General features: G+C 34.9%; 2 protein-coding genes, 1 long non-coding RNA gene and 1 pseudogene across 4 annotated transcripts; 1 reads left to right on the plus strand and 3 right to left on the minus strand.

Annotated features, from left to right (window-relative positions):
- Nucleotides 1-7,641: 7,641 nt before the first annotated feature.
- Nucleotides 7,642-8,268, minus strand: LOC139784653 (uncharacterized). Its single transcript, XR_011721619.1, has 2 exons — nucleotides 8,087-8,268; nucleotides 7,642-7,893 (listed from the first exon to the last, which is right to left on the minus strand). It is a non-coding gene; the product is annotated as an uncharacterized lncRNA (long non-coding RNA).
- A 1,072-nt stretch (nucleotides 8,269-9,340) lies between these two features.
- On the minus strand, nucleotides 9,341-11,999 carry LOC139784652 (uncharacterized). 2 transcript variants are annotated; one of them, XM_071723840.1, is made up of 5 exons: nucleotides 11,416-11,999; nucleotides 11,158-11,220; nucleotides 10,900-11,012; nucleotides 10,549-10,747; nucleotides 9,341-10,442 (listed from the first exon to the last, which is right to left on the minus strand). In XM_071723840.1, the coding sequence occupies exons 3-5, from the start codon at nucleotides 10,957-10,959 to the stop codon at nucleotides 9,832-9,834; spliced, it is 870 nt and encodes a 289-aa protein (XP_071579941.1). In that variant the 5' UTR covers nucleotides 10,960-11,012; nucleotides 11,158-11,220; nucleotides 11,416-11,999; the 3' UTR covers nucleotides 9,341-9,831. The 2 variants fall into 2 exon arrangements, with proteins under 2 accessions (XP_071579941.1, XP_071579943.1); XM_071723842.1 differs by lacking the exon at nucleotides 11,158-11,220.
- Nucleotides 12,000-12,139: 140 nt separating this feature from the next.
- On the plus strand, nucleotides 12,140-14,176 carry LOC139784655 (uncharacterized; annotated as a pseudogene).
- Nucleotides 14,177-14,413: 237 nt separating this feature from the next.
- Nucleotides 14,414-15,882, minus strand: LOC139784651 (uncharacterized). Its single transcript, XM_071723839.1, has 3 exons — nucleotides 15,337-15,882; nucleotides 15,170-15,269; nucleotides 14,414-14,879 (listed from the first exon to the last, which is right to left on the minus strand). The coding sequence occupies exons 1-3, from the start codon at nucleotides 15,777-15,779 to the stop codon at nucleotides 14,421-14,423; spliced, it is 1,002 nt and encodes a 333-aa protein (XP_071579940.1). The 5' UTR covers nucleotides 15,780-15,882; the 3' UTR covers nucleotides 14,414-14,420.
- Between the last annotated feature and the right edge of the window lie 124 nt (nucleotides 15,883-16,006).

Raw genomic sequence — 16,006 nt, forward strand, 5'->3', positions numbered from 1 at the left:
CGTATTTTCTCCCAGGTAAATGTATAAAATCACATGAAATAGTTCATTTAGTCAAAATATGTCTAGATAAAATAAATGGAACGGTTGCTGATGTGAAACTCGTAACATGCGATCAAGGTACAAATAATCAAGCTGCTTACAGTCAATTAGGAGTTGATGTTGACAAACCATATTTTATATATAATAATAAAAGATATCATGCTTCATTCGATTTTCCGCACTTAGAGAAAAGATTAGCGAGTTTCCTTAGAACGCATGACAAGATATATCACAAAGGAGAAATAATTGCATCATATTCCGATTTTGTGAAAACCTGGAGCATCGATAATGCGACAGGAGGAGGTTCAAATTTATTTTCTCATATTACACAGGCACACATTCGTCCGAATTGTTTTGAAGCGATGAATGTAAAAAGAGCGTTTCAGATATTTAGTCATAGATTCGCAGATGCAATTAAAATGGCCGGTGATGAAAAAGTATTACATTCAAATACATGGAAAGTGACAGCTGATTTTGCAGAGCGTATGAACAGCGTAATTGATGCCTGCAACTCGTATAGCCTTAAAATAAAATTCGGTGGAAAACGGCCATTGTCAAAGAAAAATCCTGACATTGAAGACCTATTGTCAAATTTCGTGCAGTGGTGTTCTGCATGGTCGAAATTTCCAGACAAAATAAGTTAAGTTCCTTGTTTCAAAGGTTTCGGCATTACGACGCAAGCAATTCTTGCCTTGTATAAGGAACTTGCAAGTAAAAATGAAGAATTTGAACTTGCAACAGGCTTATGCAATCAAGATTCAGTGGAGCATTTATTTTCGAAACTTCGGCAACGCGGAGGATTTAATCCTAATCCAACCGCAAGAATGGTCCGACTGTCAATTAGACATGTACTTTCCACAGGTTACATTCAAACGAGCGATAAAGGCAACGTGCAATGTCCTGAAAGTGAGGCCCTTATTAATAAACCGAATCAGGTTATTAAGATAATTGAAAATTGTATGAGTGACAGTAACGTTCCTGCTGTTGATGATGATGATGTTAATGATGTTGATGATGTCGACATAACGGAATTACTTGACAAACATGCGGACATGTTCGAAGAATGTGATGTGGACATGGACAATGTAAGTATACTCAGTAATTATGACGAAAATGCAATAACATATTTTGCAGGGTACGTGGCACGACGATGTATTGAAAGAAATGATTGTCAGAACTGTCGTGAAACAATGTTGAAAACGCCAATGGAAGACGCGACGTCAAATGAAAAATATATCGAATATCGTGAATATCCCAACGCAGACGAGGATGCTCCAGCAGTTACGAAATTAGTTCGACCAACAAATCTCTTTATAGATGTCATCAAAACGCAGTTGATGAGCTTCAATCGTACGTGGCAACATCATTGGGCATCTACACATGTTCTTGAGATGATTGTGAATGAGGGTATGTATGCAACAAACAAAACGCATGTTGGATGGTTTGACACAAATGAAAAGTGTTACAATCACCGCATGCAAGCATTGAAATTTTTAATGACTGTCAAAATATATGCCCGTACACGATATAACAATCGTGCTGCAAAGGCAGTTAAAGCATTTAATAGAAAAGTAAAAAACCTGTCAAATAAGTAAAACTTTGTCAAAAAGATTAAAGTACAGGGTAACGATCATGTAACTTTGTACCTAGGGCGGAAATGTGAAAAGTGAAAATTTTCACCATTGAATGGTGAAAATTTTTTCTTTTCACATTTTCGCCCTAGGGATAAAGTCATATGATCGCTACCCTGTACAGTAAAGAAAATAAGTAACATAGAACGTAAAATTTATATTGTAACTTACATAAAAATACGAAAGCATTTCCTTCATAATTTTTATATTATTAGTACCTTAAAAATCAATCACTAATAAATTTAGAGCCAAATTTTAATTTACTACAATTATTATCTGTCAGTAATGAGAAAAAGAAATGCATTTCCCAATATCATGGAAGATCGCAATCACAGTTGAAATCTATATATATAAAGGAAGATGTCCTGACTGACTCACTCACTCATCAACGCCCAGCCCAAACCCCTGAACCGAATTTTTACCAAAAGTATATGAAATAGGGGTAGAATTTTCCGGGGAGTGCCACTAAGAAGGGATTTTTAGAAATTCGAGCCCTAACGGGGTGAAAAGGAGTAAAACGTGTTTTCACGGATTCTTTAATATCGCCCAGGCCAAAGCCCTGAACCGAATTTTTATCAAAAGTATATGAAATAGGGGTAGAATTTTCCGGGGAGTGCCACTATGTGTATAGTTTTTCGTTACCGATTTTCTGGAAACCGGTTTTTTTAATTTTTCTAATTTTTCGAGAAATAATTGACCGAATCTCAAACCCCTGAACCGAATTTTTACCAAAAATATATGAAATAGGGGTAGAATTTTCCGGGGAGTGCCACTATGTGTATAGTTTTTTGTTATCGATTTTCTGGAAACCGGTTTTTCTAATTTTTCGGGAAATAATTGACCGAATCTCAAAGAATTATAGATTAAACAGGAGTAGAGAGAGAGAGAGAGAGAGAGAGAGAGAGAGAGAGAGAGAGAGAGAGAGAGAGAGACTATTTGCGTGTCTTATTACATTTGTCCTCCGGGGCGAAGCCCGGGTAACCAGCTAGTTATTGTATAAATGTCATAGACTAGCAAATCTATCACGAAAAGAAAGAAAAAGTTGTAATGAGAGCATGCCATGAAATTGGGAAATTATATTAAATTTCTTACTTATCAACGATATCTTAAGATACGAATGTTATAAAGATTTTAAGGAAATGCATTCATGTTTATCCTATTACTCGTTGGCAGACGGTATTCAACATAGTTAAAGAGAAAGATATAAACGAATATCGTACAATATCATACACAAAAGTATAACAGTAATTTTTAATAAATCACAAAAGAGACGTCAATAAAAACTGAACAGAAAAAAGAGACGTCAATAAAAACTGAACAGAAAAAAGAGACGTCAATAAACTTTAAAGAAATCTACATGTAGATTTCCCCGTGATAAGATTTGCTAGTCTTTCATTTATGCAATTTTTTCAACTGTGATTGCGATCTTTGCGTCATGCTTAATAATGCCAAATAATGAGAAATAAATTTTTCTTTGTAAAACTGTTACAACTTTTTTATTTGAATACACGTTCTATGTTACATATAATAATAAATACTGATAAAATTACTAAATGACTTACTTTCAGACTAAGTAAGAAAAAGGCAACATGAATTAGAGCACAAAGAATTATAATCTCAAAGTAGTCATATTTTAAAGTGACATAGTAAAGAATTTCACTTATTATTACATATGTGATATATTTTGTTATAATTAAAAATTAATATTTTTATGCAGAGCAGTTTTTTTCCACTTTTAAAATAAATAAAAAAGATAATGCATATCATCACAAATAAAGCTAGTATCTGGTTTCGCGAATAAAACCTATATACCTTAGTTTATTTGTTTTTTGTTTGTGTCACATGTATAAATGTATATAATAATAATGTGTACACATAGTTATTAGTGTAGCCAGGTATTGGTATTCTTTATTTATAACCTAATGTATCCATATTCCTATCATAATATTTTATCCTTATCGACACACATTAAATTAGCATAAATCTTTTCTCAATATATGTGTATCAAATGTGATACATTAATATTTTAAACGGGGGTGTTTCACGTGTGATACATTTTCAGTGTAGAGATCTCAGTAAGATAATTATGATATATTAATTATAATGTTTATTTATAAAATATTAGTTTTTGTTAACAATATAATTTATGTTTAAAAAGAAGTAAGAAAAGAAAATAAAAAATTGATTAGACTAAATAAAAGTTGATACTGCGTGTCTTCAAGTAATAAACGATAATTTTATAACTGTACAAGTCACACGAATGAAGAAAGCTGTCTCACTCGTTGCAAAAAACTCACGCAAGACGGTAAGTACAATTGCTTTTTTCTTACATACTAAAATATATTTAAAATATACTACTTTTTTGTAGTCCGATAAAATACTTTTTTTTATTATGTAAACTCCTTCATTGTAAAAATGTGTCATTAAACCGTGTGGAAGGTTGAATGCGATTTCCCAAGTAACGCGCGCATAACATTATTTAATACTCTTATTTCTATAATTATTTAATATTCTTTTAATTCATTGCAATATATTATTGAAAACTACAGTTAGTGCATGAGAAAAATTCTACAACCGGATTATAATACTACTTGGTATGGGTTGTTTACGTGTATATTATTGTTTATGTACAAACGGTCTAGCACCATCGTTGTTCAGCATGGAGCGGCCAGTAGATCATCACAAACGGATAGGCTCCGTTAAAAAAGGCTCCGCCTACTCAAGCTGGAGACCTTTCGTGTACGCTGATTGTGAGATACAAAAGTGCGCCGGAGCCATTGATACGGCTCGGTGTATTGCAAGCAGCGCTGTTTATGTACGTGCATTTTCGGCGCTTCGGGAATGATATGATATTGCATCGAATAATAAAACTGTATTCTAACTTGTAAAAATAAAAAACGTTGAACAGGTAATTAATTGTCTCCATATTTCGCGGATATAGTATTCATAGGTTACTTGTACTATTTTTTAAAGTAATATTTTATTGGTCGTTAAAGGGCGAAGATGTAGAATAAACTTTTACATTAGAATGAAGAAAACAAATAGTAAAAACTCAGAAAATTTTAAAAGTCTACTTTTATGATAAAAAACGAGAAAATAACTGTTCGGTATTAATGTTAATATTGAAAATGATTCATATTTATGGTAAACATATTTCCGAAAATACAGTTGGACTATTATGGCCATTACAACTAATTACTGAAATTAGCAAAAAAATGTGTTTTATAAATATGAATAATATAATGTAATGAAACAACAAAGATGGAACTTAATGTTTTAGTCTAGTCTAATGTTTAATGTATGTAGATTTATTGTGTATCCCCGTAGGGTTTACAAGGCGTTTTTTTTTATAGGAACGTACCCAAGCCTCTTACAAATCACTCCCTTACACGCCCTGGCCATATGCGACCTTACAATTCATTCTATTTCCCTCTCCCTCCCCCCTCTTCCTTCATCCCTCTGTTTATCTTCTTCTGCTTCCTTCGGTTCCGCGTACCTTCGCCTTCCTCCCTCCTGTCTCAACTGTTCCCTGTCCTCGTCCGTTTCCCTCAGCCACCTCTCCGCTTCCCTCCTATCCACCACTGCTCTCCTTTCCCTCCGTCTCTCACCCTCCTCACGCTCACCACACCCCTCTATTTTATTCTACCTTCGTCTCCTCCTTTCTTCCCCTGAACTTCGTCCTCGTCCGTTTCTTCTCCATCCTTCTCGTGATCTCCTTCTCCACACGACCTTACAATTCCTTTCTCCTCCTTTGCGACCTTACATTTTATTTCACCTCCCTTCGTTTTCCATCCGTCCATCTCCTTCCGCCTCCCTTACTTCAACCACCTTTTTGCTACCCTTCTTTCTGCCAATGCTCTTCCCCTTTCCTTCCGTCTCTCTCCCTCCTCTCGCTCGCCGCTTTCACTCCTTATTCCACCTTCTCTCTGAAAATAAACTGTGTTATAACATCATCTTCCCTTGCGACCTTATATTTCATTTCCCCTTCCTTCGTCTTCCATCCGGCCGTCTCCTTCCGCCTCCCTTGCTTCAGCCACCTCTTTATTTCCTTCCTTTCTGCCACTGCTTTTCCCTTTTCCTTCCGTCTCTTTCCATCCTCTCGCTCGCCGCCTTCCCTCCTTATTCCACCTTCACTCTCTTTCACCTCCGCCTTTACCTTTAACCCTTAAATGCCACACCTCTCAAGAATCTCGTAAATGACACATGGGGTCTAAAAGACCCCAGCATGAAAAATGTCTCCTTACTTATTGATTTTTTGATATTTAGTTATGAAAATTATTTTCAATGTTGTTCAAGGCTTAGAAAAGAGAATAAAATGCTTATATTGTTAAAATTTCAATTTCAATATAGTATAAAAAATTAAGATTGCCAACAGTTAAAATGTTGGCTCCAAAATCAAAAAAATAAAAAATAATAAATAAATAAATATAAGCTCCATATTTGGCGGGAACATTTGAAAATATATCATTCTAAAGGGTCTGGGGTCCGCTGGACCCCGGGTGGCATTTAAGGGTTAACCCTTCCAAACAGACTCTCCTCCATCCTTTCCGTAATCTCGTCCTCCTCCGTCCCCTTCTAACTCCTCCATTTCTCCTCTCTCCTCGCTTACCTCTTTCACCTCCGCCTTTACCTTTAACCCTTCCGAACAGACTCTCCTCCGTCCCCTTCAAACTCCTACATTTCTCCTCTCTCCTCTCCTTTCTCCTTTCCTTCTCCTCTCTCTCTCTTACCCTCCTCGTATCCACCAATTTATCCTCGTCCATCTTCACCCTTAATCTACTCCCTTCCTCGTCGCTTTCTCTCCTTCTCCTTCTATCACCTGTCTATATGACCGGCCCCTTCGATCGTTCGATCCATCGACCCGTCTCGATGACTCCCTGCTCCGTTTCGCACCTGCCGCGCCACCATCGACAATCCCTCTGACTCGCGACAGGTCGATCGATCGCTCGATCGAAACTCTATGCTGCCAACTCGCCCAGCTTCCTCATCGTGTAACCTGGCCCCTTTATCTTCCTGCTTCTCATCCTAACCTCTCAAGCGTTCCCTTACTTTCTCTCATCACTACTCTTCAACCACGCTATCCTCGACTTCTCCTCCACTTTCACGGCTTCCTCCGAACCTCCTTAACAAGCTCCGCCACCCTACTTCATCTTCCCTTACTCTTTACCTTCTCTCAAAACCCTTTTCTTACTCCTCTCCACTCCGGGCCAACTCGTCCACTACGTCTCCCCACTACCTCCTATTCTAGTCTAATGTTTAATGTTTTAGTATGTATTAACTTAAATGTTATGTTTTTTGATATGTATCTTCTTTCATAGTAATCCGTTCCGAAGAAGACTAATTGTAAGTATAATAGTCGAAACATTAACCCTGTGCATTATTTCTATAATAAATTGTTTTTATTTTAATCCAATATCCCTCTTTTGGTGCTCGTGATTTGGCAAATTTAACCCTCAGGGTACGGACTATAAAAAAGTTACGTTCCGTACGGACATGGGTTAGCCTAACCCGACGACTTTGATTGACTGTATATCGGGCTGTAATTTGTCAATTAAAACAATTTTTTTTTTTGGATCGGAAATTTTCTCAAAAATACAATGGCGTTGATAGATTTATTACATTATTTGTTTAAACAAAGATACATTTGAAAATGTCAACGATTCTCAAAAAATTTTCATAAAAATTCATATTTTTTTTTAAATTGCATAACTTTACGAAAAAGAAAGATATCGACATTTTATAAGTCGCGTTTGAAAGCTAAAAAGTTGTTCTTTAAAATGGCTGAATTCGTTTTTTGATCCATTCCAAAAAGTATATTTTTTTTTAACTATGAAAATACCCGTTTTTTTTGCGATAGCGATATAACGTTACTTGCTTGATTTATCGTAATAACGCAAAAAAAAAATATCTTAAAGTAAAAATAGTTCTTTTGGATGTTGTTGATTAGTATAATATAAATAAATAACAAAAATTGATTATTAAATAAAATTTTTATTGTATAAAATTAAAAAAAAAGAGAATTACACGGTGTTTCCGCATTCACAGCATATTTTCGCTACATGTTCTTTGCACATAGCCTTGTCACATCTTAGGCACTTGTAAAAAGTTTTACAAGTACAAGTACGTTTTCAGTTACACTCTCATCCTCGGTTTCTCTGTATAATTTTTCGAGAGCTGCAACACTCCGAGTTCTCCGACGCAATGCCATTTTCACAAAAAAACTCTGCAATGATAAATCGTAAAAATAAATATTAGAAATCGTTATTCGACGCATCGTACGAAGAGTTATGCTAAGAGTAGCACAACTCTTCGAGAAATAACATGCATGCACGGATACGTTATGCTGGTATGCTACAGAGCATCATTTTGAGGTTAGAATGCACAAAAGTATATTAAAAATAGTAAATTATACATACCAGAATACTCTACTGCAGCAAATACTCGAAAAACACAAATTTTTTTTTTTTTTGAAAAACACGGATTTTGTAACGTTCCGTACGGACTGGGTGTAGACTACCCGAGTTCAATTTTCAAAATCGTATAACTTGAGCACCAAGCGTAGACTGACGCTGCCCCTTGGCGCTCACATAGTAGCTACCTCAAAGATTTCCCCCCCCCCGGTACGGACCCCCACCATTCACTTCCTTTGAAATGGCGCTACTTTCAAAATTCGCTCGGGTTACGCTAACCCAGTCCGTACCCTGAGGGTTAATAAGAGTAAAAAGAACACTATAAACTACCTTTTTTTCTTGATAGTTAATATTTTACTATTATTATGCATTTAAATATTAAATTTAAATATTATGCCAAAGTTAATGTTTTTAATATAACTTTTTTTCTAGATAAAAAAGCATATTGGCCAGAACGGGAATTTCTATACATTACATTTACGAATTTTAGTTTTTATGTTTATAAATATTTATTTAATTAATTAATTTTATGTTTAATTTTAACGGTACGGAAACTACGGAAGTACATGATCATACGCGATTTTATGTTTAATAAAATTTATTTATTAATTTGCAATTTTTTTGTAAATATAATTGCAATATTTATAAATATAACAATTAAAACTCGTAAATATAAACATAAATGTAACATAGCGCATCGTCGATTTGCCAACTCGAGACTCAGCACTCGGCGAGACACGAGAGGCGATACCCGAAATTCGTGGCCTCATGGTATAGCCGGCGCGTGCTAAGCGGCAACGCCGCGCAGGCAACGTCACAGCTCAAGAGAGAAGGAGACAGCAGATCATATGTCTGCCCTTCTCTCCCCGCGCGAAGCTTGCCGAGCGTACACGGACAGAGGAGGGTCTTGCGCGACCAGCATATCCCCTTCATCTGAGTAGTTCGGACACGAACCATAGCACGGATACGAACCCATGTATCGTTACCCGCGTTCTCTCTGATCGTTACCGAGCGTAACGCCGTAGTTGACGTCCACTTTCTCAGAGGGCAGATTAGGACAGGCGTCCCCCCGAAGCGGGATGGCCGCTCTCAGGTTTCTCTCTGATTATAGCTTGTATAGTATTGTATAACATTATTAAGCCAAAACCACAAGACTACGACTTTGATGCAGAACAAGTTTTTCATCACTTCGATGAACAGGAGCTGCAATACGATGAGACTAGAGGTGAAAATAACTGCCAAAGAGAGATTTTATTCGAGTGATTTTTGCGAAGAAATATTTAGTTTTCTTACCATTTTATTCCCTTGTTTCAAGATTATACAAAAAATAAAAATAGAACAAAAATAATATGAATAATATTATATATTTATATTATATATAAAATATATATTTATATTATATAAAACAGAATATAATGTTGTATAACATAATTATTATCTCTCGAACGGTCGCATCAAAAGTTGAAACACGAACAATCGCATGAGGTGTAGGTTACACTCCAAAGTATTTCCCTCGCAAAAGTTAACAAAACAAAAATTTTTTTACTTTTCTCTTCGATTTTATGAAATTTTTTAGACCTATTTTTAAAATGTAATTTCTGTAGTATAAAAAAATTTTAATTTTAATGAAAAAAAAAGACCTTCAGCAATCGTAAAATTTTTCCATGTTGTGATCATTAAAATAAAATAGCTAGGGTGTAGCCTACACCCCACGCGATCTTCCGAAGGTTATACAGAGACTTCCCTGGTAATTATTTAATACCCATTTTTAATTTTTCCAACTCAAGGTCATGCTGTAATTTCAATTTCTGGAGCTCTGCATCTTTTTCAATTTTTAACTTTTCAAGTTCAAATTGCCGATCATCACTTTTTTTTTGTCTTTCTATGTCTGCCGTCCACTTCTGACGTTTGAAGTTTAATTGCTGCTGCTTAAATTCTTGTTCTATTTGGAATCGTGTCTGGTGTTCAGCATGCATCTGTTCCTCCTTTGCCTTCTCCCAATTCAGACGTTTCTCTTCAACAGCAATTCTTGCTTTCATAGAATTTTCTAGCGCCGCTGCAGCAGACTTAATAGGGCTTTTTCGTAATCTTTTCTTTAAAGGTTCATCCTCTGACGTCGATGTAGTGGATGTTTCAACAACGTGTTCAATAATTTGAATATTCCCAGTATCTATATCAGGTAGGTTCAGGAGTGTATCACCATTTGTATCATCATTTGTATCAGTTTCTATTTCCAAACTTGTTCCCTCACCATCCAACTCAATATCATCACTATGATGGATGTAAGGAGGATTGGTGTGAGGCTTGTCACTGAGGATTTCGTCCAACTCGAAAAAGAATTTACAACGTTTGATTAGCTCCACTAAAAGTTAAAATATGTATCAGATAAGTATAATCATAAACGTCATTGATAGGTTATAAAACGAATGAATCATATAACGCTTAATGAATCATATAATCATATATACTTTTTACAGTATCACTTCCTGTCTCGACATTTTCTCGAAGAATGCCTTGTCCGGTTTTGTTTCGCCATTCCAAAGCTTTATTGTACGATGCCTTCATATTCTTCATATGTTGAACAAGCTTAGCATTGTTAATATTCTCAAAAAGTGGAAGCTGATGAATGCGTAAGAAATTTTTGTAGTACTCGGGTGCGGTTGGCTTCTGGAAAACCATTTTAAATGTTTAAATATAAATTAAGGTTTTAAATATATACCCAGTAAACCCCCCAGAGAAATTATAGATGCAATGTAATTGATGCTCGGTGTTTACTGAGTATTTGAATATTCACTGTAATAGCCATTTTGCCCATTTACTTCGAATTGTCTTCCTATGGATATGCCGTCCTTGGCATAATCTAAAATCGCTTTCTCCATTTTTTTCAGTCCACTTCTGGCGAGGTTTAACCAATACACGTGACTTTTTGGTCCTTTAAATGAGATTAAAAAAGTTTTAATTTTTATCCCGTACTTTTTTATAAATTAATTTAAAAACTATTTAACGTAATACAATAATAGAAATTGACGTACTATACAAAACTATTTAACGTAATACAATAATAGAAATTGACATACATTCCATCAGGTTCCACACAGTTTTTTCTTGGCATTTTTTGACTCGTACCCAGTAGGCCTATTCTGTAATTATTACGCACCCTTACAGTGCTGATAGAATGTAAGCTGCTAGATCGTGGAATAGGGGAACTTTTACCACTGAACGCAGGATGCCACTAACTTAACCTAACCTATCCACACGCACAGCATGTCGGTTTAGCCGAAGACGAATGCTTAACCTATTGTATTAACTTTTGGGTTAAAAGTTTAAAAATTTACTTTTTAACCCGACATTGTAGCCGGACGATGCCGTTTGTGACTGCGATTCACGCGATATCTCTTCCTATCGTACGGTCGCCACTCGGTTTGACCTCTGACTATCGAGAAGGTCTCGCGAATATCTCGTGTCGGTTATAAACTATCCTCTAATCTCTTCTCCTTTTCAGGTTCCTGCCTCGGATGGATCATCGCCGCTGCTGACTTCCCAGATCCTCGCTTTACCGCATACCGGAACAACGCTGGACAACGATGGATCATCGACGCCGATGGACGAAGTAAGTAGAAGGTAAGTATGTTTAATAATCTTGAGATTTTGTTTAACAATTAACGATTCATTTATTTCAGATCGTCGATTCAATTTTACAAAGTGTTTCACAAATGCTGGATTTTCGGAAGGTAACCATGTACCGCTCGTTATCGTTAAACGAGAATTTTACGCGCAATTACGCGGGAGTTCCCGATTGTTCTATACACTGAAAAGCTATGTTCGTATTCTATCTCCGTATTCGAGTAACTTTCCGTTCCCGATTGTATTATACTTGTGCTAGATACGTCCGTTCGCTATTGCTGTATTCGAGAGACTGCCTCGAGAAACGTGGCTCGATCACGCTCCCCGCTTTCACTTTCTCTCCCCACTACGACCTACTCTATTGTTCGCTCGCCGTGTTTGTCTCATATCACGCGCTCGGCCATGTGTTTATGTGCCGGCGATCACGCGCTTACCCGGTGACTCTATCTTCGCAGTGTTTATCGTGAAAATTTCCACTCGATATGCATCACGACTAATCGTGGTTCGCTCGTCACTCTTCGTCTAACCGCCTCGACGCCTATTTTCCGACACGGTTATCACCCTCGTCACTCGAGCACGGAAAAAATTTTGGGGCAGTTGCTGACGTTCACGATTCGAAACAATGCTCTCTTTTTTTGGGACAGCTGCTCTCCCAAACTGCGACGACTGTGATCTGAAAGCGTTGGTAATGCAGATACTTTCGTACAAGAGGCAGCACTGGCCTAGTTTACACCGATCACTTGATACGCGTACCAAGTATTATATTCGTACTAAATTAGTTTAATACGATGGTGTAAACGACGGCGTTCTAGCTGGTACGATACGCATCAAGAAGACGTATCGAACCAAAATAGTACGCACATCTAAGTACATATGTAGCGCTGTAAACACTAGAGTACTAAATAATAGTCGATTTAGGTTTTCTTCACGGTCTTATATAACCTCTAGTAAATGAACAGTTCAACACATCTAATGTGTTCTGTATCTGAGTAACTTATTATTGTACAATTAATATTATACCATGTCGTGTAAAAAAGGTTCAAATTGGGTGGACCAGGAAACTCGCACATTTTTGGAATTGTGTATTGAAAAGCAAATTTTGTCAATAATGGACGGAAAAAGACACAGACACGTTGAAATTTTTCGATTGCTTGTTCCTGAAATGACATCAAGAGGTTATAATAAAACAGCAGAGCAGATAAAGTTAAAATTAAAAAATTTAAAACTTGCATATTTTAAATGCAGAAGAGATAATAATATAAGTGGTGCTGCAAAAACACGTTGTCCATTTTATAATGAAATGGAATTATTATATGGCTGTAGACCAAGTGCGGAAGCAAGTTCATCTTCAGGAATTGATACTGCTGCTTCGAATAATAATGATAATGATAATGGTAAATTAAACAATATATTCATGTTTTTTAAAATTTAATATTAATATAAACTTAATTTTAAAAAATGTTATAATCACAATAATTTTTTTATTTTAGTTGACAACACAACAGATGTACAAGATGATGATGCTGTTGATACTTCAGAAGTAACTGAAGTTAATATTGAGGGAGATGAAGAACCAACAGTAAAAAAAAAGAAAAAAGACAACACAATGTGGTAAAAATAAATTTCTAATTTGGTTTTTGAATAGGTTAATACATTTCATCTATAATAGACGCAATATATACTTTACATAGGAAAAAAAAGTTACAAAGCTACTTTGGAAAATTATACTGAGAAATGGTTGGAATTACAACAAAGTATGCTAAACTCAACGATAGAGCAACAAGATAAACTACAAAAAGAATTTATTCAACAAGAGATGGAAAAACAAAGGGAATGGGAACAAAAAGAAATGGAAAAAGAACGTGACTTTCAACGGGAGCAAACTAATTTAATTATACAAACATTTTTGCAAAGTACATTAAGGCCTCAGATTCCTGTATTTCCTCAAAATAATTATACATCTTTGAAATTAATTCCTGTAAGTATTAATAAAATTACTTTATTAAATAACATTTTATTAACAAACTATAAGATATAAGTTTTTTAGATGAATAATGCTGGTCCTTCTACATCTTTCAAGATAGTAAATCAAAAAGGGAAAGAAAATATAAAGCCGCAAACAGAAACTACTACTCCAGAAGAGAATTCATCCAAACAGCTTTAGTTCAAACTATACTCATTGCCAAATGCCAAAGAAATTATTTATAATATTATATATTATATTAATATTTTATTTTTGTTCTAACGTTTTATATATGTTAATTTTTTTCTACATGTTCTTCCTATATTATAATGTATTATTTTACAAAAGTATTAGTTTGCAAAAGGTTGCAATATTTTTTTGAAGATACTCGAATACAGTATTATATTTCTAATATTATGATAGTTACTATGTATGGCAATTTACTTTTATTTTATAATTTTATTTTGTTACAGTTTTTTTTTTGCAGAATAGATATAACTAAAGGTTGACATGTTTAACAGTATAAGACTGATATATAATTAAACTGATTATATTAATGTTGAAATATAATTTCTATCAAACAATATTTTAAATATTTTATTTATTAGTTACATAACTCCATTACATTTAGTATACCTTAAATATAATATATACCTTAAAAGATAAAGCGTAATTTTTCGAATCTATATAATTCCATTATAATTACTATTATAATTATGGTTAATTGCAATGATTTGAATGTGGAATACTTTTTTATGGTCGTATTAACGCTTTTCTTAATGGAAAATTCTCTGATAAGTATCGTTTTATATGATTCCGTACATTTGTACCATCCATAGAATCTTTTCCCGTATTAGTCGTAGGTCTTGGTTGTGGTATTACAAGTTCTAGTTGTTCAACTTCTTGTAACCATTGTGTAAAAAATCTATCTTTCCTTTTTTCAACAAAATTATGTAATACGCAACAGGTTGCAATAATTTCTGGTGCAAAACTAAAATCGCAGTTAATTTTGTGTAATATTCTCCATCTAGCTTTTAATCGACCAAATGCCATTTCTACAGATACTCGAGCAGAATTTAAATATACATTGAAAGATTCTTCTTCTGCCGACAGTGAACCAGAAAATCCTTTCAGAAGCCATGATAATAATGGGTAAGCAGGATCAGCCACAATCATAAATGGTATTTCCATTCCACTTATGTTACAAGTATTCTGAAAACTTATAAAGTAAATTTTAAACCACACACACACACACACACACACACACACACACACACACACACACACACGCACGCGCGCGCAAATAATCTTAATATACAATAAACATCATGACTAATTTTTACTTTTCCAGACAATACAAAGTCTAAAATCGGGACATAAAACGTCCTAAAGGCGTCTTAAAGCCACCTAATAAAAGAGTATTTTACGAAGATGTCTCTAAGACGTCTTATGTGCCGATTTTAGACTTTGCGTTGCCTGGGTTTGTTTTACACAATATTTACCTTAGGTATTATTGTATCAGCATTTTTATATAAATTACTCTCTTTAAAAACAGCAGCATCATGACAACTTCCTGGATGTTTTATTACAATATTTCTAAATCTATAATTAGAAATTTAAATGTAAAACAGAACAGGTTAATGGATTGTGTACAATGTAAAGAAATTACCTTCCATTATGATCAACAACAGCAAGCATATTATACGAAGGCCAACCTTTCCTGTTTACAAAATCTCTACGTCCTTCTTTTGGTGGAATAATTTGAATATGAGTTCCATCGATACTACCGATAATTTGTGGAATGAAAGATTTATTTTCAAAGTTTTTGCTTATAAATTTGGCTTCATTTTGATCCGGCATGTATATATAATTGTGAAGCATTATTTTATTGATAGCTTTCACTACTCTATATAAACACTTCTTTACTGATGACTTGTGTATGCCCATTGTATTTCCAATAACTCTGTATTCTGCAGTAGACGCTAATTTATATAAGGCAACAGCTACTTGTTTTTCTACAGATATAGGTTCTCTTGGCTTTAAAAATGGTGGTTTAGGTTTTAATTCATCTCTGAGTTGATCACATAATTCTAAAAAACTAGCTTTAGACATGCGAAAACTTTCTATCCATTCCTTTGAAGTATAGTGAATATTTATGATGTTCTTCCAAAAATCCGGAGTTCTTTCAAGTTGCCAAATTCTTCGACATCGTATACCTTCCATAATTAGGTTTATGGGCTTTAGATCATTAATTTGTTCCCACCTTATTAACAGATCTCTTCTTTGCTGAAGACATAATCTCTGAAGCTTTGCCTGTAATGCACGTCGTCTACGGGAAA

This window comes from Temnothorax nylanderi, unplaced genomic scaffold, assembly GCF_030848795.1.
Source record: "Temnothorax nylanderi isolate EJ_2023f unplaced genomic scaffold, tnyl_v1.0 TNYL_tig0654_pilon, whole genome shotgun sequence".
Classification (NCBI taxonomy): domain Eukaryota; kingdom Metazoa; phylum Arthropoda; class Insecta; order Hymenoptera; family Formicidae; genus Temnothorax; species Temnothorax nylanderi.

What these genes read in the sequence shown, in the direction of transcription:
- LOC139784652 (XM_071723842.1), bottom strand. Translation starts at nt 10,959, where the DNA reads ATGGAGAAAGCGATTTTAGATTATGCCAAGGACGGCATATCCATAGGA. An exon ending in CCATAGGAAGACAATTCGAA is followed by an intron (nt 10,748 to 10,899) that starts GTAAATGGGCAA and finishes ATGGTTTTCCAG; the next exon opens with AAGCCAACCGCACCCGAGTA. An exon ending in AGGAAGTGATACTGTAAAAA is followed by an intron (nt 10,443 to 10,548) that starts GTATATATGATT and finishes TTTAACTTTTAG; the next exon opens with TGGAGCTAATCAAACGTTGT.
- LOC139784651 (XM_071723839.1), bottom strand. Translation starts at nt 15,779, where the DNA reads ATGTCTAAAGCTAGTTTTTTAGAATTATGTGATCAACTCAGAGATGAA. An exon ending in GTTGTTGATCATAATGGAAG is followed by an intron (nt 15,270 to 15,336) that starts GTAATTTCTTTA and finishes TTCTAATTATAG; the next exon opens with ATTTAGAAATATTGTAATAA. An exon ending in CTGATACAATAATACCTAAG is followed by an intron (nt 14,880 to 15,169) that starts GTAAATATTGTG and finishes ATAAGTTTTCAG; the next exon opens with AATACTTGTAACATAAGTGG.